General features: G+C 35.2%; 1 protein-coding gene across 4 annotated transcripts in view; it reads right to left on the reverse strand.

Annotated features, from left to right (window-relative positions):
- Nucleotides 1-21,885, reverse strand: part of AFAP1 (actin filament associated protein 1) — a 222,814-nt gene that overhangs the window by 25,752 nt on the left and 175,177 nt on the right. For all 4 annotated transcript variants that reach the window (XM_003773408.3, XM_031941769.1, XM_031941768.1 and 1 more), the window contains 2 exons: nucleotides 14,049-14,194; nucleotides 1,288-1,405 (listed from right to left, as the gene is read on the reverse strand). In XM_003773408.3, the coding sequence (XP_003773456.1) occupies nucleotides 1,288-1,405; nucleotides 14,049-14,194 (264 nt within the window). The remainder of the gene's footprint in view (nucleotides 1-1,287; nucleotides 1,406-14,048; nucleotides 14,195-21,885) is intronic.

Here is a 21,885-nt window from a genome sequence, read left to right on the forward strand (position 1 = left end):
TTGAGGAACCTGGACCTTGAAAGAAAAGAGTTTTGGGAATCATAAGACCCAGGTCGAAATCTTTCCTCTGATGCTCATTGCCTCTATGACTCTGAGGGAGTCATTCATACTCCCTGAAGGTCATCTTCACTGATTGTAATGTAATGGGATTGGATGATGTGGATCTTTTCGATCCCATGATCCTATGACAAATTTAATGGTCAGAGACGGAAAAGATGTCAAATATGTGGCTGACAACACTCTGCAGAGCTGCCTGAACCAGATTAAAATGTAATGGGGGAAATAGTTAACAAAAAAAAAAAATACAATTATAAGAGAGATTATATTAATTTGTAGTTTTCTGACTCAAGATGTTACCAGCAGGGATCCTTAAATATGGATTAACACCCACCCTTTCATTTCTACACCCACCCTTTCATTTCTATTAAAATATGATACCACTGAATTATAGAAAGGGGGAATAGGCTCAACAAGGATATAGAAAAGTGTAGGGAAATAAAACAAAAAAGTAAAGTTTAACCAGAATATAAAACATAGGAAGAATATTGTGAAATAGAATTTGAAAGATTCATTGGATCCAGTCTCAAGAGGATCTTAAATGCCAAGCAAAGGAGTTTTTATGAGCAAGAGGGAATAATTGAGAGTTTTTGAGCAATAGAGTGAGATGCATATTAGAAGAGCAGAACTGTAGTTAAGAAGAATATTTTGTCATTTGTGTGTGAAGTATAAATTATAAGGAAGAGACTAGAAGAAAAAGACTATTTAGGAGGTTATGGTTGAGCAAAAAGGTGACACTATTATGTTGTCATTTAGTAAATGTCTGTAAAAATGGATATGACAGCAGGACAAATGAGGAAAAGGGCATCATGGAAGAGAAGGGACTTGGAGCTATTCCTTAGGGTAATGGTTGAATATGAACAAATGCAAGGAAAGCAAAGGGAAACAAAATGAGTAAACACCTAGAGGGTAGGAATGAGCATGGACATCTGCAGGACAGTAATTATATATTTCCAGGTGTGCTCAGATATTTAATTAATGGGGTTAGCATTAATTGACAAGCCATCCCCTAGCACGTCAAACTCCATACTCGCTCTGATGCAGATTAAGATGAACAATACGCCAAAACATAAGGGATGAGAAATGAGATAGCAGCTTCATCCTGCTTCCACCCAAGAAAGCCCCAGCTTATTTGGAAGGAACCCAGGGACATTAAATTATGCAATTTTTCAGACACTCCTGCCTCCCAGCAAAGATAAACCATTTACTCTATAAAAATGACACTCTCACCGATCCATTTATGCAAGGGACATCATCATAATGAAGTGCCATCCCACTGGGGTGAGCATATCCATTGGAGGCACTGCCGAGATAAGGATTTGTAGAGATACCACGTCTGTTCATAAAGCTAAAAGAGAGAAAATTATGTTTAAGATATACAAAACAATCCATTTCCCCACTTTAAAAAAAAATCAATACATCAAGGAGCATTTGTTACAGCAGAATTGCTCCCATATATATTTATTACCATATACTTTTTTTATAAACCCCTACAATATTTTAAATTCTTTGGGATAAGGATCATGTCTTCAATATCTCCATAATGCTCTAGACCTCTGCATATAGAAGGTACTTAATAAAAGTTTACTGAATGAATAAGTTGAATGAAGGAAAGAATAAGTATTTATAATAATAATTGAATATATAGTGCTATAATGATTATAACATATTTTGCATACAGTATCTTATGGGATCCTCACCTATGAATAAAGCAATAAAGAGATTATTAGCTCCATTTTATAAATTAGGAAATTAAGACTCAGATCAGTTAAATGAAATAGAAAATACACAAAGCACTTTCAGACCCAGGTTTCTCCTGACTGACAAGTCCAGTTCTTTTCCCAAAGCATCATCCTTCTTTATTTTTATTGAGCACCACACTTTTAATTCTCTGATGGGTGCTATAAATGAAAAACATAGTGCCTAGAAGTAAGACTAGCACACATTAGAACTAAGACATTCTAATTCTATTAAAACTAGAAAGGCCATATGTGCTCCAAATCGTTAAAAAGAGGGATAATATTAATGAAGACATCTGAGGCTTCCTAGCACTCCTAGTACATTGGTCAAGATGACAAAAGATGAAACTGGTCAATGTTGAACTGGTCGTGGAACGATAGGCACACTAGTGCATTGTTGATGGAGCTGTGAATTGATCCTAGCATTCTGAGAACATTTGGAATTATATTAAAGAAATGACTAAAATACCCATGACCCCTTTGTCTAAAGATTCCACTGAACATACCCCAAGGAGGTCAATGACAACAACAACAAAAATCTTCATGTATGTCAAAATTATAGCCATAGCATTTTTGTAGTAGTATTTAAGTCAGTCAATGAGCATTTATTAAGTATTTACTATATACAAAGCACTGAATTAATTATTGGGAATACAAGCAAGGCAAAAACCACAATTCTTGACCTCAAAGAATACACAATTGATGAATACAAAATAAAAATCATTATAATTTTATATTATATTACATAATAATATTGTATTGATATGTAAATGATCAGTAATATGTTGTTACTGTACATATTCTGTCAAATCAAGATATGACAAGATAAATTGTGAACAATCTCAAAGGGAAGGAACTAACAGAAAAGGAGATGAGGTGGGGCTGAGAAAAGTCTCCCCTATACGATAATTTACATTGTGATGAAAGCAGCAAGGAAGCAGAGGGGAAGAGGAACAAATAACATTCCAGATCAGCAAAAGGGAAGAGAATAATCCTTCACATGACATATACTATGTGCCAGGCAGTGTTCTTTTACAAATATTATCTCATTTGATCCTTACAAAAACCTTGCAAGGTAGATACAAGTTAAGGAAACAGAGGTTAAGTGACCACCAAAGGATCACACAGCTAATAAGTGACCACCAGCACATTTGAACTCAGCTCTTTCTGACTCCTGGCCAAATGCTCTATCCTGTGTTGTCTAGGTACCATAGAAATGGAAGTGATTACACTCAAAGAATTGCCTGAAGGCAAATATTAAATACATGGAGAGGAATAAAGTGTAGAAAAATGGGAAGGTGTAAGGTTGTGATGGGCTTAAAATGTCCAACACAGTGTTCTGTATTTTACCCTAGAGGTAACAAGGAATCCCTGAGTTTAGTGAGTAGGAAGGGGCTTTATATCTTTGCAGCAGCTGAATGGTGGGTGAATTTGAGAATCAAAATCCTTAAGACTGAAATATCCAACTGATAGACTATCACAAGGTCCAAGCACAAGGATATGAGAGCACCACGTTGATGACTTTGTGCCCGGAGACAATGGTACAAATATAAGAGAAGGACGAAAAAAGAAGGGAGAAAATGGCAAGGTTTGGCTATGATTTGTACAAGGAGTTAAATGTAAGAGAGGAGTTATGAGAATGATATAGCAAGATTGTGAGTCTGGGTGGCTGAGAGAAGAGCAGTACCCTCCATCCACAGTAATAGGGAAGTTGAAAAGTTGGGGGGGAAAGAAAAGTTGCTTTGGACTTACTGAGTTTAATGCCTATAGGCCAACTAGTTTAATTAGTACAAATAGTTTGCCTCTTTGAAACACAAAAGGAAGGATTCGTCTTTAATAAGGAAATGTCTGCATAGAACTCGAGGCTCAGAGTTGCCATAATTTGAAGTCTGATCATGAAACTTCTCTATTTAAAACTCTTCAGTGGCCCCCTTTGCCTACTAAATAAAATATAAAATCCTTGTACTATCACTTAAGGGTTTCTACAATCTGGCTCTAGCCTACCATTCCAGTTTTATTTCTTCCTGCTCTTCCCTGCATGAACTTTATGTTAGCACTAACCTGAACTATTTCTCTAGCTATCTCTTACCTCAATCCTTTGTTCTTACTAACTCTATAAATCCAATGACCTGTCTCTTTATCCTATACTCATCTACTGATATCTATGCCTCCAGTGGTCTCTTCCCAATCCTGTTTCTACCTATTGATATCTATCCTATCCTTCAATGACTAATTCAGTGATTACCTCCCCTATAGAAGCTTTCCCTGACTCCTGTCTCATCTTAGTTGAAAAGATTCCTACTTGCTCCCACTTCTCATCACATCTTGGTAGAGCTTCTTCTTGTATACTTATAGTCCACTTCTCTTTGTTGTTTTTTTTCTTTTTTTAAATTGTATTTATTTTATATTTTCCCAGTTATATTTAAAACATTTTTTATATTTATTTTTAAAACTTTTGAGTTCCAGATTCTATTCCTTCTCTCCACCCTCAGTCCCCATTAAGAAACCACATGTGAAGTTATGCAAAACATTTCCATAAAAGTCATGCTGTGAAAGAAAACATAGATCTTCCACCCTAATAAAAAAAAACTCTCAAGAAAAAGAAAGTTAAAAAGGGAGAGGGAGGGAGGAGACACACACACACACACACACACACACACACACACACATACACATATACACACACAAAGAGAAAAGAGAGAGACAAAGAAAGATTGTGTGTGTATGTGTGTGTGTGTGTGTGATCATGGAGGACTTTCCAGGATTTTTTCTGAGAGCATTTCTCTCATCATTTCTCATAGAACAATAATATTCCATGACAATTATATTCCACAATTTATTCAGCCATTCCCCAATTGATGGGCATCCCCCCAATTTCCACTTTTTTGTCCTAAGAAAAAATATGCTACAAATATTTTTGTACATATAGGTCCTTTTCCTTTTTTTTTCTTTTAAATCTCTTATGCCATTCATATAGTCCTTTAAGGATAGATCATATATTTTGATCATTTATCAATTGGGGTATGACTCTTAATTTTTATAAATTTTACTCAGTTCCCTTTAGATCATAAATATTTGTATCTTTATCCTGTTCCCTATTAGATTGTAAGCTCCTGAGAGGATTATCTTTACATGCTATATCCTTAATGTTTTTGCTTTTCTTGTTCTCCAAGTACAAGACCTTAAATATAGTAGATGCTTAGTAAATATCCGTTAAATGAATGGATGACTGCAAAGGATACTGTGGAATAAGGCAGGGAGGGTAACAAGCAATTTTTAATTGTCTACTATGTGCCGGGTACAAAACTTAAGATCTTTACTAATATCACTTCATTTCATTTAGAAAAGAAGATTTCTAGTGTACTGAAAGATAATTTGAACAAATGATCTCTAAGATGGTTTTCAACTTAAAGATTATTCCATAATTATACTATATTAAATGAATTTTTAAAACCATCATTTGGAAATCTTGAATTAATTCATTATTTAAGACTAAAACCATGCATATCTTTTTCTTGTTATTGTTCATAAAACTATCATGGGTTTTAGATTTTTTAAAATTACCTTAAAGTTTCCTTCATCAAAACCCAAGTGAAATCCAGATTAGGAAATAACACATTTAAGGTACCATGAGGCAATGGGTTTGAATTCCAGCTTTGCTAACTCTGAATCCTAAGCCCTTCTCCCTATCTAACAATATCTCCCATGTTCAGATACAAATTTGGGAAGAGGGGCAGAGGAGTGACACTCAAGGGAAGAAAACTACAGATGGCAAAATGGGAGAGAATATACTCATTAAGAGCTAACAGTTAATATTTAGATGGTGATTTAGGTTTTGCAAAGTGCTTTAGAAATATTATCTCAGTTAAAGCTCATATTGCGAAGTATGCATTGTTATTACTGCCATTTTGGAGATAAATCAATTGAAGCAAACAGAGGTTAAGTGACTTATACAACTACTGAGGCTGGATTTGAATGCAGGTCTTCCTGACATTATAACTCCTGGTCTATCCAATGCATCAGTTCAATGCAATTCGATAAGCTATTTTCCAGTCACTGGGCAAAGCAATCTCTAAAATGGGAGACTGGGGGGAGAGTGGTTAACATTTTTCTATTCTCTCCATTTTTACTCTAGGTTCTTACATTTTCTATTGTGTTGAGTTGTTTTTAAAAAATTAAAAAGACAGAAAAGAAATATAAAGAGGGGGAATGAGGTCTTATATTAGACAAGCTGTGAGAGGAGAAGTTCTGCAACAAAGATAGAAATGTAATTCCAACCTCAAAGAAGTGTGCAGAAATAGTATTTAAGGATTAAGAACAGCATTAGATTTATAGGCTCCTTTTTTCAGCATCATCTGACAAAAGAAATGAATTCAAAGTAAGGTTATACCTCCCTCTAGTGGAAAGAAAGTAATCTTACATTCATTCTCTTTTCCCTATCTTAAGTGTTATGGAAATGTTGGAAGAATTGGGGTTTAAATACTTATTTTGGTACAAGACATTTCAATATTTCTGATGTACATTTCTCATTTGGCCAGACTCAAACCTTGAATGAATGAGAGGAAACCGGTTATTGTGAGATACTGTTGTTTAATGAATATTCAATGGACTTGGGAATCAGAAATCAGTGGTTCAGCTCTACGGTTTACTACATAGCAGATGGGACCTTGAATAAGTCAATTTCTTTCTCAGACACTCAATTAGGACAAAGGATTGGACTTAGGGTCAAAAACCCCTGAGTTCCAATCACGTCTCAGACATTTACAGTTTTATGATCCTGGGGCAAGACACGAAATTTCTATTCAACTTCAGTTTCCTCATCTGCAAAACAGGTATAATAGCACCAACCTCATGAAGTTGTTGTGAGGATCAGGTTGAAAGCATTTGGTACATCTTAAAGCATTAGGTCATCTGAACTAGGTCTCTTCTAGCCCTGACCCCATGTGACTGAAATAAGGAGAAATCTAGAGGACAAAAATTTTAAAAAATATTCTAAACCTAAGGAAATCTTTCTCTTTATGCACCTTTATTTAAAAATCATGGCTAAATCACAAACAGAGAGAGAACTATAGAGAATGGATGTGGATCAAAGTATAGTATTTTCACTTTTTTGTTTGTTTTCCTTCTCATGGTATTTCCCCCCTTTTGGTCTGATTTTTCTTGTATAACATGACAAATATGAAAAAATGCCTAAAAGGATTGTACATATTTAACCTATATCAGATTGTCTTGGGGCAGGTAAAGGAGAGAAGGAGAAAAATTTGGATCACCAAAAAATGTTGAAAATTATCTTTACATTTATTTGGAAAAATACTATTAGGAAGGGAAATAGTAGCTAACTCAGAAACTGAATTTCTATATATATTATCTTTAATATCTCTGTGGGACATAAAAGAATCATGAACTCTTATGGGGGATATGGTACCAGAAGTCCCAATCAACCCCAATCAACCAACATCAATCCCAAAGAATGAGAAAGGAAGTGACTGGTGGGAAGTCCAACAGTATCACAGAGCTTATTAGAATAAGTTCCCATAATGTGCTTCCCACTACATTACATTGCTCATCACACATTGTGATGATACAGCCAGACACTTGAAGCAAATAAGCAGAAAAGGAGACGGGAAGTGAATGGTGATATGTCCAACGGCACTCAGAGAGTCTAGATTAGAATCTAAGCTCCCATATTGTGCTTCCCATTATGCTACATTGCCTCTCACACATTGAGATGATCCAGCCAGACACTTGAATCAGAAATAGGCAGCACTTCAGCTGGCAGCCCCAAATGTTGGTAAACGATTGAAATATTTGACGATCTAATAGTTCAGAGAAGAAAATAAAATATTGGCAGAATCCCAACATTCAAATGCCAAATGACAGATGGACTAATGATAAATGTTTTCCTGTCAATATTGAATATTTCTTGATCTTTTTTTTTCTGTGTGTGTCTTATTTACTGGTTCATTACAACTTCCCCAACATGGTGATGTGGGGAGCAGGGGAAGGTTAAAAAAATCCGGCTGAATGAGCCAAGAATTGGGGAAGAAAACTTTCAGAACAACTTCTGATACATACACAAATCCAAAACTTCTTGTGAAAAATAAGCTCTCTGAATATGTAAGTTTCTGTGTTTTTTCATCATTAATTGCTTAATATATTATTATTAAATATATTGCTTTGTCCAGGAGATACATCCTTATTATTTCTGTTGTTATTGTTATTTTTATTATTCACTGTCTTCTCCCTAAAATTTAGTGTTCACATTTCCCCCATAATCAGCCACATTTAATGTTACACACAGAAGTCCATCATACCATAATTTTAATTAGCTCCTAATTAGTGTGGAATACAAGAAGAAAATTTTACATCCAACCTTTCCTATTCTGACATTCCTCACCCAAATCCCTTCTTTCTTTTAGGTTTTTACAAAGATCAAGAATTTTTGCTAAAAGAGGAAATACTAAATGTTAGATCTACAGGAGGCAGAATAGCACACAGAATGTTGGAGGTGGAAGGGATGTGAGAATATAAAGCTGTCACAGTGGGTAATTCTAGCTTTGGAATCAATCAAGAAGACTTAGTTGAAATTCAACCTCAAACACTTGCTATGAGATCTTTGGTAAGTCTCATAGACTCTCAGCCTTAGTTTCCTGATCTGTATAATTAGAATAATAATAGAACCTATCTAAAAAAGCTGTTGTGGGGAATCAAATGAGAAATCTTATGGAAAGCACTTTGCAAATCTTGAAATTCTGTAGAAACGTTAACTATATTAACTGTATTAGAAATGTTAGGATTATTGATGATGATGATGATGATGATAACATGGAACAGAGAACATCATTTTTCGAAGGACTCTTGAATACAAAATATTAGGAAAGATCTAAAAGATCACTCATGCTCATTTGAAAAAATAAAGCTCGAGAGGAGTGTTCCAAAAGCACCCTGGGAGATTTAGGAACAAACCAGTTCTAAAATCCAGCAGTCAACTGCTTACTCCATAATGTCATGCATATTCGGGATATAAAAAGCCAAGAAATGCCAGTTCAGTTGAACATTGCAGTCGCATTGCTCACTACCTCCTGTTATAGGCACGTTAATACGGCACTAAAGATGCCCCTGGCCACAAATTGATATGTTTTTTTTTTTTCCCTTTTCCTTTTAAAAAAAAAATGAAAACTGGTTTTCACATTCCTTTTCCCTGATATGTGGCCCAGCTACATTTGGTTTGGATTAATATTCCATTTGTTTGTAAAGTGAAAGCCAAGTAATATTCTGGGGAGAATGTTTTTATTCAGTCATTCTCTTACATGTGGTTATCACTGTTTGCTGACGGAGACACAAGATGATTGTGAACCTCAGGAAAGCTTTTTGCAGGCCTTATGATTCCAAATAATGAAGTTAAACAACTCTAAACTCACTTTCTTATAATTTAACCCGAGTGGTATGTAGATTTGGCAAGTTTGGAATGATGGTCTTCACATAAAATCATCTTGCAGTGGAAGAAACATTATAAATTGTGGTAGCTTTTCCTTTTGTCATAATAGCAATTCCTTACTTTGTATTGATCCTTTGTTATTTACTAGGCACTCTCCAATTATATGGGAAGTATTATGGATCCTATTTTGCAGAGAAGGAAACTGAGGCTAATAAATCATGAGCTGTACGCAGATATGGAGCTGGGGAAAGAAACCCAGTATTTTGTTTCTAAGTCCAGTACATTTTTCACTATATCTTTTTACTTGTATAATTAATCTTAATTTGTAAAGAATCACTGAGCAATAGAACTGAAAGATGATTTTTTTTTTTTTGGGTCAATTAATTGCTTTGTGGTCCCATTTGAGATTTTCTTGGCAGAGATCTTGGAATGGTTTGTCATTTCTTCTCCATCTCATTCTACAAGTAAACTGAAGTAAACAGGGTCAAGTGACTTTCCCAGAGTCACATAGCCAGTAAATGTCTTGAAGTCACATTTGAACTCAGGACCAACACTGTTCATCATACCACCTAGCTACTGTGAGGGAGCCTTCCCAATTTATCCAATCTAACTGTTTGATTCTGCAGATAAGGAAAATTGACTTGTTGAAGGTTAGTTGAGGTTGGGATTAACTAATGACTGGGAATCCCACTGGAATTTACTTAATTTTTGCACATCAGTAACAACAGGAAGGTCACAATACCAAAGCAAATTAATGTCATCCTTCAATAATGTGCATAAACAAAATTGTAAGCATTTAAAATAAGGCTCTATTGTGGTTCACACAGAAAAGCAACAGAAAAAATGTTTCACTTTTATTTAGGAAAACCCCTAACTGGTACTGGGACTTTCCTGGTAAAGTTTTCTCTCTGTCTGGGTCACTCAGTTAGCTCTGGTGCCAGTTCTGCCTTGGCTATTCATTCTAAGCTGACTCTGGGCAAATCCCCTTCTGTATCTAGACTGCAGTAGCCCGATTTTGTTAGACAAGATCAGTTATCCTTAAATTGAGATCTATGGAAAAATTCCAGGAGTTGCAACTTTGAATGAGAAAAATATTTTTGATAATTTTTTTGGTGATCTTATGTATCTTGCTTTATGCATTTAAAACATTATTTTGAGAATGCATGAGGTTGATGGTGCACTGGAGAACCACTGGACTTGGAGTTGGGAAGACTTATAGGTACTTGTGTGATTCTGGGCAAGTTACTTAATCTCTGTCTGCCTTAGTTTCCTGTAAAATACGGATAACAATACCTAGCTCATAGGACTGTTATGAAGATAATGTGAGATCATATATGCAAAATATTATGAAAACCTTAATAGGCTGTAATAAATGGTGCCTTTTACTAAAGTTTTCATAGGCTTCCCTGAATTCATCAGAATCATGGTACAAAGGAAAAAAAAAGGGTTAAAAACTTCTGAACATGGTGATTACTAAAGTCCTTTCCAACCCTGACCTATGTTCTTAGGATCTCCTACATACTATTCAATTTTCTGAGGTTCCTTCCAATGCAAATATTCCAAGATTTCTTCTAACTCTGACACTTTTAAGTTGTGGGTGTTCTTTTTTTTTTTTTGTCAGTTTTAATATTCTCTATTCTCAGGTTCTTTTCAGCTCTAATATTCCAGATTCTAAGATCCTTTTCAGTTCTAACCTTCTATGTGCTAAGGTCCTTTTCAGCTTTAACATTATAGGTCCTAAGGTCCCTTGCAGCTCTAACATTCTTTGCTCTAAGGATTCTTCTAAATGTAAGAATCAAATTCTAATGTCCCTTATAGCTCCGGCATTGTGTTCTACATATTAAAGTTCCTTGCAGTGCTACCATTCTGGATGTATATTAGTTTAGTTGGTGAAACATGGTGATGGTGAAATCCTTAAATTCTCCCTGAAGGCCAGTTAACTCTGCTTAAAGAAAATGGAAAATGATTTTTCTAACTACAGATTTCACTGGTCAAGTTTTCAGCAAGTACTTAATTGCCTAATACTAGCCAAGATGAAGGGGGCTGATCCAACTCTCCCCAACGTACCCCACACACTGTTTTAAGGTAAAATAGATGGCATGTGTTTTAAATACAGTAAAGCAAACTCACAAATGGTTTGAGTTGATTATCTTCATGTTCCAAAGTGTGTTCTTTCTTACACACAGACTTGGTGAGTTTACAACTAGCTATTAATATAATCTATTGTCATTTGCTGATTACATGATTCCCCAACTTCACATCTGTTTCCTACATCCACCCACCTCTCTGCAGCATCACTAACAGATCCTCTTGGGAGGAGATAAATACAAAACAAAAGCCAAAGGAAGATTTGATAGCCTATGGAATCATAGAGTATTAGAATTGGCCACTAGGGATGATTATGGTTTTCCAGTTGAGGAAAATTATATTTTGAGAAGGAAAGAGAATTACATAGATTACAGAGTAAAAAGTATATAACAGAACTGAGCCTAGACCTGTGCATCTGAAACGCAACCTGTACAAAACTGAACTCATTATGTTTCTCCTGAAACCTTTTTCTTTTCCTAAATCCTTTATTATTGTCAAGGGCAGTATTATTTCTCTTCACCTCCCCCACAATACTGTCACAACCCTGGTGTAGGACTTCAGGCATTATCTTGCACCAGGACTATTGCAAAACAAACAAACAAACAAAATTTCTGGATGGTTCCTTGCCTCAAGTTCTCTCTCTTCCTTGCTCCTCTTTTTATTCTCTATTTCCCTCCTTTTCCTTCTCCTTCTCCTTCTCTCTCTCTTTCTCTCCCCCTCTCTCCTTTTCTTCTTCCCTCCCTCCCTCCCTCTTCCTTTTTCTCTCCTACTAAGGTTATTTACTGGACAATTAGGTAGCACAGTGGATAGAGTGTCAAGCTTGGAGTCAGGAAAACATGAATTCAAATTCAGCTTTAGGCATTTACTAGCTGTGTGACCCATTTGGGGATTCCTTCTCCAGCTCATTTTACAGATGAAGAAACTGAGAAAAACAGTATTATTTAACCTTATCCAAGATCACACAGCTAGTAAGCCACTGAGGCTGGATTTGAACTTAAAAAGTGAGTTCTTCTGACTTCAGATCCAGTACTCTAATCATTGCACCATCTAGCTGCCTAGCAACTCCGTGACTCCCAGCTTTCTAAAAATTAAACATGAAATCCTGTTTGGCTTTTAAGAGTCCTTCATAACCAAGCTCCACCACACTTTTACATCCTTCTTGCACCATTATCCCCCCATGTATTATATGATCAGTGATACTGGTCTCCATGTAGTTCCTTGCACAAGACTCACCATCTCTCAATTCTGCATTTTCTCTGGATGGATATCCTTTCCTTAGGATTCTTTAGCTCATCTCTGTCCTACAATTTCCTTGATTTCCTTCAAGTCTCATGATATGAACATTCTATGATTTAAAATAAAATTCTACTTTCTACAGGAAGTTTTCTGATGCCTTTCATTCTAGAGCCTTCCCCTAGTTGATTCCAATTTATCCTTTATTATAAAATTGTTTGCATTTTATTGGTATATTGTTTATCTCATTGAACTGTGAGTTCCTTGAGATTAAGAAGAGATTTTACCTTTTGCCTTTCTTTGTATCCCTAGTACTTAGCATTAAAAAAAATACTTGCTGGTGACTCCCTTAGTTAGATCTGCTGCAAGATGTATACAAAAAATCCCCAGAGCTTGAGGCTTCCATCTTTATTGTGATGAATGAAAAGCAGTGTGAGATTTAGAAAAAATAAAATAAAATAAAAGACTTAAAAGAATCTAAAAATCTATTACAGTTGAAATCCCAAATTTGCTACTTACTAGTTGTATTTCTTAGTTCTAATTTTTACATCTGTAATATGTGACTTTTAACACGACCTCTTAGGATTATTGTAAAAATCATATAAGTTGCTATTTGACTTTAAAGAAGATTCTTAACTTTTTCTGAGCTATAGTTTCCTCATCTGTAAAATCAGGATGATCTATTCAAACTATCAATAACAGGTTATAATAATAGAGTAAAAAGCATTTGGTAACCTGGACTGAACAAAACAAATATGAGAAATTATTATTCCTAATTCCTCTTTCCCTTCCACATGTCTCTTCCTCTGGCTTCTCCAGCTTCTACTCTTTTCATCATTTCCATTATCAGACTTTGAAGCTTCTTTATAGCTATTTTGTCAAAGAAATGTTCCTGGGTGAAAAGATTTTTTAAAACAATTTTTTAGCAACTTTGCATATAAATTCAGTAAGTACATTCAATAAATAGGCCCTAAAAATTCAGACTTTATCTTCACAAGAGTCAGAGACACCTTCATCAGACTACTTGTTTATTAGGCAGGCAGGATTGAAATGCCCAAAATATTTTAATAAAGTCAAGACTAATATGGTTCAACATTGCCCATCTTTACCTTTCTCTGTAGCAGTGTGCTTTGAAAAGGATGAAAGGTTGATAAGGTTCCTGCAAACCAAAGTTAATAAAAGAATCATCTGGCTGGGTGAGCACAGAGATAGGTGAACATCAATCGTTTTCGAAGCCTTGGCCAGTTTGATCCCTTTTTTCTGACCACAACTTTAGCTTATCCAGATCTTTTCCAAATGTTGGCACTGAGGATGGGACACAACTTCTCTAATATTTTAAGGGTGAAGGTAGATGGAATATATATTAAATACACTAAATCCAACCTGAACTACTTTTTTGATGTTGAAGAGAAAACTGTTTTTTGAACACATAACTGAAAATTACTGAGCTTCAGGAACCTCAGCAATATTTAACTCACTGATCGGCATCTTACCAGAATGTCTGTTTGGCTGTTTGGATGACATTTGCAGTCATTTCCACATCAATATAATCATAATGTAGTGCGCCAGGGTCAGTGGATGACCCTGTTTCTGCCAATAATATTCCAATCCATCGGCCCATGTCTTCTGATGATGAAGCCTGTTGAGAAAGAGGCAAAGAACAAATATTAATTCCATTCTAGGATCATCTGAACATTTCTTTTCAGTTTTACAATACCATCTTATAGAACATAGCTCCTGTGAATACTGGGATAATAATTAATGATGAAGCAACAAATATTGATAAGTACCCACTTATTATGGCCTAGACTCTGTGTATGACATTGTTGATTAAGAGAAACTATGCAGATATGTCCTATTAGGAATTTGCTGATATGATATCAAAAAAGTCTGGAAATTCTTACATGAACTGATGCTAAGTAAAGTGAGAAGAAACAAGAGAATACTGTACATAGCAACAAGATTACGTGATAATCAACTGTGGTGGAATTGGCTCTTTTCAAAAACTGAGGTGATTCAAAGTAATTCCAAAGGAGTTGGGGTGGAAAGTGTCATTCTCTTCCAGAGAGAGAACTATGGAGATTAATGTGGGTCAAAGCATAGCATAGTGTTTTCATCTTTTTTGTTATTACAGTTGTTTGCTTGCTTGCTTTTTCTTTCTTTCTCATGTTTTTCCCCTTTGGAGCTGATTTTTTTTTTTTTTGTACAGTATGACAAACAGAAATAAGTTTAGAAGAACTGCTTGTTGTCTTAAGAAGTTAGAGGGAAAAGGAGAAATATTTGGAACACAAGGTTTTGCAAAGATGAATGTTGAAAACTATCTTTGCATGTATTTGGGAAAATAAAATACTATTTTAAAAAAAGAATTTGCTGATAGAGTATGCTAAAGTAAAGAAAATAGGGGAAGGGAATAAGCATTTATGAAGCACTATTAAGTGCCAGGTACTAGACTAAGTATTTCACTAATACACTGATCCTCCTAACAACTTCCTGGGAAGTAGATACTACTATTATCCTCATTTTTAAAGTTGAGGAAATTGAGGTGGATAGCTGTTAAGTGGCTTGTCCGGGATTACACTAGTAAGTATCTAAGGCTAGATTTGAGTTCAAATCTTCCAAATTCTGGGCCCAGCCCTGTATCCGCGTACCATCTGGTTCCCTTGAAGATAGTGAGCATAAGAGAGGTGCTCTACAACCAGTTCTTTATTTGTGATATGCTGACAATCACTGGTATCACTAGGATCAATACTTTTTCTCCTGGCATAGATTATAATTTCTTCCCTGTGTGATATTTGCTTGTGCTTTTCATAAATTCTCCATACAGGATCCACCTAATGCAATGAATTGCATTTTCAATTGTTTTTAACATTTTAAAGATAGCAAAATAGCTTTCAAACTGTCTCTCCATTAGTCTCCAGTCTCACTACAAGACTGGTTCTTTTCCTTTTCTCTTTGACCATCTATCCATCCATCCGTCTGTCTATCAGTTCTAGTTCAAAATCATTATTAATTTTGTAAAAACAAAAGCCAGCCCACTGATACCCACCATGCATTGTCCTTAAGGTCACTAACCTAAATCTTATCATAAAGATAAAGATATCCATGAGTATATATATGAGTTGTGTATTTACACAGAAGTCATTTAACTTTTTTGAACCTCAATGTCCTAATTTGTAGAAAGAGAGTGACAACATCTGTGCTGTATCCCTTAAAAGGTTCTTATGAGAAATGTATCCTGTCAACTTTAAAGTGCTATAAGAAGGAATCATCCTTTTTTCCAATAACCAAAACTAAATTCACAATACAAATATACCTACAAATAACAAAATTATTCAGATTTCAGCAAAGTATTCTGCTGTGTCTATAAAAGCAGTGTGAAAAGTGCCCATTAATATTGGGTTATATCTGTGTATCGAATTTATATTTTAATATATTTACCATCTACTGGTCATTCTGCCATCTGGGGGGGGGGTAGAGGGAAAGAGGGGAAAAATTGGAACAAGAGGTTTGGCAATTGTCAATGCTATAAAGTTACCCACACATATAACCTGTAAATAAAAGGCTATTAAATAAAATTAAAAAAAAATTGGGTTATATCTAAAACAACTTTCTTTAGACCCCATTTTTTTTGTTTTGTTTTGTTTTATCTATGGCTCCACATCCACTTGAGAATAAGTTTTAATATGCATATTAAATCATCATGGAAAGAACTATGGACTAGCATGGATCTGGGTCCCAACTCTGCCACTTAGTGATTACATCATCCTGGGGGAGTCACTTAAAGAAACCATATCTCAATTTCTTCCTCTGTCAAATAAGGAAAATAATTCCTTCCCTATCTACCTCATGGGATTATTGTAAAAAACAAAAATAAAGACAGGGCTGAAACAGAGCTAGGAGTGGAAATGATATCAAGACTACTGAAATAAGACAGACCAGCAAGCATAAGCAGCTGGACCAACAGCTGCCATGATATCTGATACTCAGCAGCCAGTGATATTAAGGTTGATGAGATCCTTAGCTTTTCCTCCCTGCTCTATTTATGGTTTTCATAACTAGTCCCAGACGGGCCCCTACAAGTGCTCCCATAAGCAACAGTAGCTCACATTTAATTCTTATTCTACTTCCATGAGCTATAAAAAAAGTAGACTGTCACTTAAATAATTAAAAAGTACCATGATTTGGCCATTAGATGGAAGGCACTATATTCAAACCACCAGTCATGTCATTGTGTATGTATCTACGTCCCCTGCATCAACTTCCTGAAAGGCTTTGATATTTACAATGCTCACTAAAGACCATTAAGTCTATTCACAATTCTACAATTGACCCTCCCAACAAAATAGAAGGGAAATGGGAATAATATAGGGCTTTGGGGAAGTCCAAATAGTCTACTACTGGTAATATGTGACAAAATCAATTGTCTGATGGGTCAAGTATGAAGTTATTTATGTAATCAGTCAAAACATATTTATTGTCTACAGCAGGCACAATGCTAAGTCCTGGAAATACAAAGAAAGGTAAAATTCATTCTCTGCTCTCAAGGAGCTCTCAATCTATTGGGAGTGATAACATGAAGACAACTATGAAGAAATAAGATACATGCTGGATAAATTAGTTGTAATCAATAGAAGGAAGCCACTGGTAATAAGAGGGAAGGACTGAGAAAAAGCTTCTTTCAGAATATGGGATTTTTATTGTAGACCTGAAAGAAGCCAAGGAAACCAGGAGGCAGAAATGAAAAGTTGACTTGGTAGTCAACTTAGAAATTATTGATAGAATCTGTTAAAAATAACAATTACTACTGTTCTCAATATAAATCCTCTACTCCAGCTAGATGAGTCTACTGAATAGGTCTTATACACTCCTAATTCTTAGTCTTTTTAATAATGCTTTATATTTTCAAATTATATGCAAAGATAGTTTTCAATATTCACCCTTGCAAAACCTTGTGTTCCAAATTTTTCTCCCTCTCTTTTCCCACCCCCTCCCCCAGACAGCAAATATTCCAATACAGGTTAAACATGTGTGGTTCTTCTAAACATATTTCCATATTTATCATGCTGCACAAGAAAAATCAGATCATAAAGGAAAAAAAAAAGCAAGTAAACAACAACAAAGGTGAAATTACTATGTTGTGATCCACATCTAGTCCCCTTAGCCCTCTTTCTGGATGCAAATGGTTCTCTCCATCACAAATCTATTAGAGTTGGCCTGTGATTCTTAGTTTTTAATCTGCATTATTCCACTCCCTGACCATAATGCCTTCTTCTCAACATGTATCCTAATGAAGAAGATGATATTGGTGATAGTTAACATTAAAATTTAATACAAAATGTTTCATACAAGTTAACTCATTTAGTCTTCCTATTAATTATCATTATTATTACCAAGATAATACTCATTAGGAACCTTGGGAGTTTATCTTTAATAATAATATGAGAGAATCTAGAGTTTTAAATGTAGTGAAATGACCCTCAAGAGCAAATGATAATTTTTACAGCACTTTATGGTTCCAGCATCCTTGAAATATATGATCTCATTTGATTCTCATCTTAATCTCCCAAATCACCATATGACCAAAGGGGTGAATAAGAAATACCAATGAGTCTGATGTAACATGAGTATCATCCCTGTGGGAACCACGGGAATTGTGGGCTACAGAGCCTGCTATGGAATGAAATGAGGAAACAGACTAGTATCTGCAACATTCATTTGTTCTTTCATTCATCAAATGATCATGGACACCATGAGATGTTGGACAGCTCTAATTGTCCAGAAGGTTTTCATAATATTGAGACAAACCTCTGCTTCATTTAACTTGTATCCACAGGTCGTAAAGGTTTCTAGGTTCCACTGACATCACATTGAACAAATCTATTTTCTTCTACATGACAACTTAGAAAACCAGTACCAATAACCTCTAAATTAAAACCTCTCTTTTCTATTTCTAATATAAATATAGGGAACAATCAGGCATTTATTAAGCACTTAATATGTACCATGACTGTTCTAAGCACTAGGAATAATAATTATTCATTTGTTCTTTCATTCATCAAATGATCATGGACACCATGAGATGCGGGACAGCTCTAATTGTCCAGAAGGTTTTTATAACATTGAGACAAAACTCTGCTCCATTTAACTTGTATCCATAGGTCCTAAGGTATCTAAGTCCCATTGATATCACATTGAACAAATCTATTCTCTTCTACATGACAACTTGGAAAATCAGTGAATCTCTAAAACTTCTCTTTTCTAATCTAAATATAGGGAAGAATCAGGCAACAAGCATTTATTAAGCACTTAATATGTACCAGGACTGTTCTAAGCACTAGGAATAATAATTATTCATTTGTTCTTTTATTCATCAAATGATCATAGACACCATGAGATGCTGGACAGCTCTAATTGTCCAGAAGGTTTTCATAATATTGAGCCAAAATTCTGCTCCATTTAACTTGTATCCACAGGTCCTAAGGTTTCTAGGTCCCATTGATATCACATTGAACAAATTTATTCTCTTCTACATGACAACTTGTAAAATCATTGCCATGAACCTCTAAAACTTCTCTTTTCTAATTTAAATTTAGCAAAGAATCAGGCAACAAGCATTTATTAAGCACTTAATATGTACCAGGCACTGTGCTAAGCACTAGGAATAATAATTAAACCTACAAAAGAATGATGGTCCCTACCCAAAAGAGCTTACATTTTAATGGGAGAAGACAACATGAAGAAGGAAGCTGAAAATGGGGCAGGAGATGAAATCTGAAAGTCAGAAGTACAGCCAGGAGAGGAATGAAGGTCGGCTGTATGGCCCATGCCCAAAACATGCCCAGTTTTCTCATCTATTCACACAGATTTATATAATAGAAAAAAATATAAAATAAATACTGTATTTAGAGTTAGATTGCTTGGGCTCAATCTTGTCAAAGTAGTTGACTTCCTGTGTGACCTGGACTTGTTTTCTCTTTTGCAAAATTAGGGAGTTCAATGAGATGTTCTCAATCACCTCTAGCAAAGTGATCTATGATAGATCTATGATCTAGCCTATCACTTCTCCCTGGCTGCCCAATCTGGAAATTTATTTCACTAATGTTCCCCTAGAAATGCTTTGCCTAAATTTTAAAATATTGTACTCTCATGTACTCCAGCACATTAAAAATGGATCTGTTTCACCCCAGCAGAAATAAATTTTAAAATCACTTAACATAGGCCTGTAAATACATCCTTTAAAATTTTTGATAAAATACAGATGGAGCTGGAAATGTCAATGCCAGAAAAATAACTGCCTCTTCCACACTTGGCACATCTGGACACAGAAAAAGTGGGCACTGATGACTCAAAAATCTAGGCTTCGAAGGGGGTAAAAGGAAGGCAAGAGGCCATCTCCACAGGAAGCTACCCACACCCACTGTGTGGGCTTGATGGGATTGAGCAATATTCTATGAAAACCATCACCACAAGGCTCAGGGCCAACTAGGCCACCAAAGCAGTGGATGACATTTGAGTGAACTTTTGTAAACACACATGTAAGACCTACAACAGGAGACCCATTCTTAGGCTCATCAATGATGAGCTACATTAGAATTAACAGAGAAATTTCTAATGGTACATTAGAAATCAAACTTACAGAGACATAATAAACCATAAGTCACGTTGTCCAATTTTTCCTCAGCATTTGGGTACTCTACAACAGTGGTATCGAACTCACATAGAGTCCAGAGCCACCAATCCATACATAAAGAGAACCATAAATTGACTTAGGTTTTAAATATAATATTATTTATATATTGTTGTAATTTTAGTTATTTTGTTAAATATTTCCCATTTACATTTTAATCTGTTTCAAACTTTACTTAAAAATATTGCCAGCCACTTGTGGCCTGCAGATACTTCCACTCTACAGCATTACTTTCAAGTTGGTCTTTCAAGCTCTACTTGAATACTTCCATGCATGGGGTACTCACTATGTCCTGTGCAAGCTCATCCCATTATTAAATAGATTTAATTGTAAGGTGAAATTATAATTTCCCCTATTATTTCAATACCAAAAAGATCTGCAATTTCACTGCCATGGAAACCGCCTTCATCAAAGTAATTGCGGCCCCTATATAACAATATATGATCTTCAAGAGTTGACATGGCTGAAAAAATCACTTGAAATCAGTCACATCAGCTGAACTTCTCTGAATCTATTTATTCCAGACAACAAACACATACTTTGTCACTTAGTGACACTTGGCAGGACCTGACAGACCCTTTGAATCACCACCACAATGATGCATTAGATTAGGAATGCAGTGAAGGATTATCTGAATACTGTTCCAAATTTGCCTCTCCTTATAAAAGGGTCCCTTTGGTAATTCAGTAACTAATTCAACTTTGATAAGATTCAAGATCCTGATTCCAACTCTCTTTTAGAATGAAAAGTGTTATTACAGAATACAGCTATAATTCTTAAACAATAAAGGAAACCTGACTCTTTTGAATGTTTATTAATTTTTTTTAAATGTAATTAAAAAATCTTGGAAATGTCACAATAATCTACCCACCTAAATTGGAGTAAAACAATACCAGCTGGCCCTCCTGTGAAGACATTTATGAGATTTAAATATATTCCTATTAAATTTCATCATGAGTTTTAAAAGATGAAATTTAATAAAGTGCCTATGTAAAGGTAAAAAAAAAAAAAATTAACCACAAAAGTATAGGATAAGGCAGACAGAGTTAAGAAGCTGTTTATGTAGAAATACAAAAAAGAACAGCTCACGTTAAAAAAAAAAAAAAAAAAAAAAAAAAAAAAGACTCATGAGTTTTAGTGCCCATAGGCTGAATGTGAATTAAGGCATGATGATACTGCTAAAAATAAATAAGACTATAATCTTGAACTGCAATAACAAGGGTATATGTTATCTAAATTCTGATGCTATCCTTGACCTTTGATCGGGACCCATTTGGAATATTGTGTTCTGATCTGTACTTCCTAACAAGCTAAAATATATGCTGAGGAGGGGACCAAGATGGCAAGAGGACTGGAAATCACACCAAATAGTAATTATTTTTATTAAAAATTGGGATATATAGCCTGAAGAAGAATAGCCTTAAAAGCACCATAAGCATTGACAGTTGAGACTTGTCCTTTTTTCTATGATTAAGAAGAACAAAGGCTAAAAAGTAGAGATTTCACCTCCATAGGAAGAAGTACTTTAGAACTAAGAGATGGACCTCAAGAGGAAATGGAAGTAAATGGATGACACTGAACTCATCAGAAACATTTTGGAAGGCACTTGCATGTTCTTAAAAAGCATGTGAGGATCCCTGACT

Source organism: Sarcophilus harrisii, chromosome 6, assembly GCF_902635505.1.
Source record: "Sarcophilus harrisii chromosome 6, mSarHar1.11, whole genome shotgun sequence".
Lineage (NCBI taxonomy): Eukaryota > Metazoa > Chordata > Mammalia > Dasyuromorphia > Dasyuridae > Sarcophilus > Sarcophilus harrisii.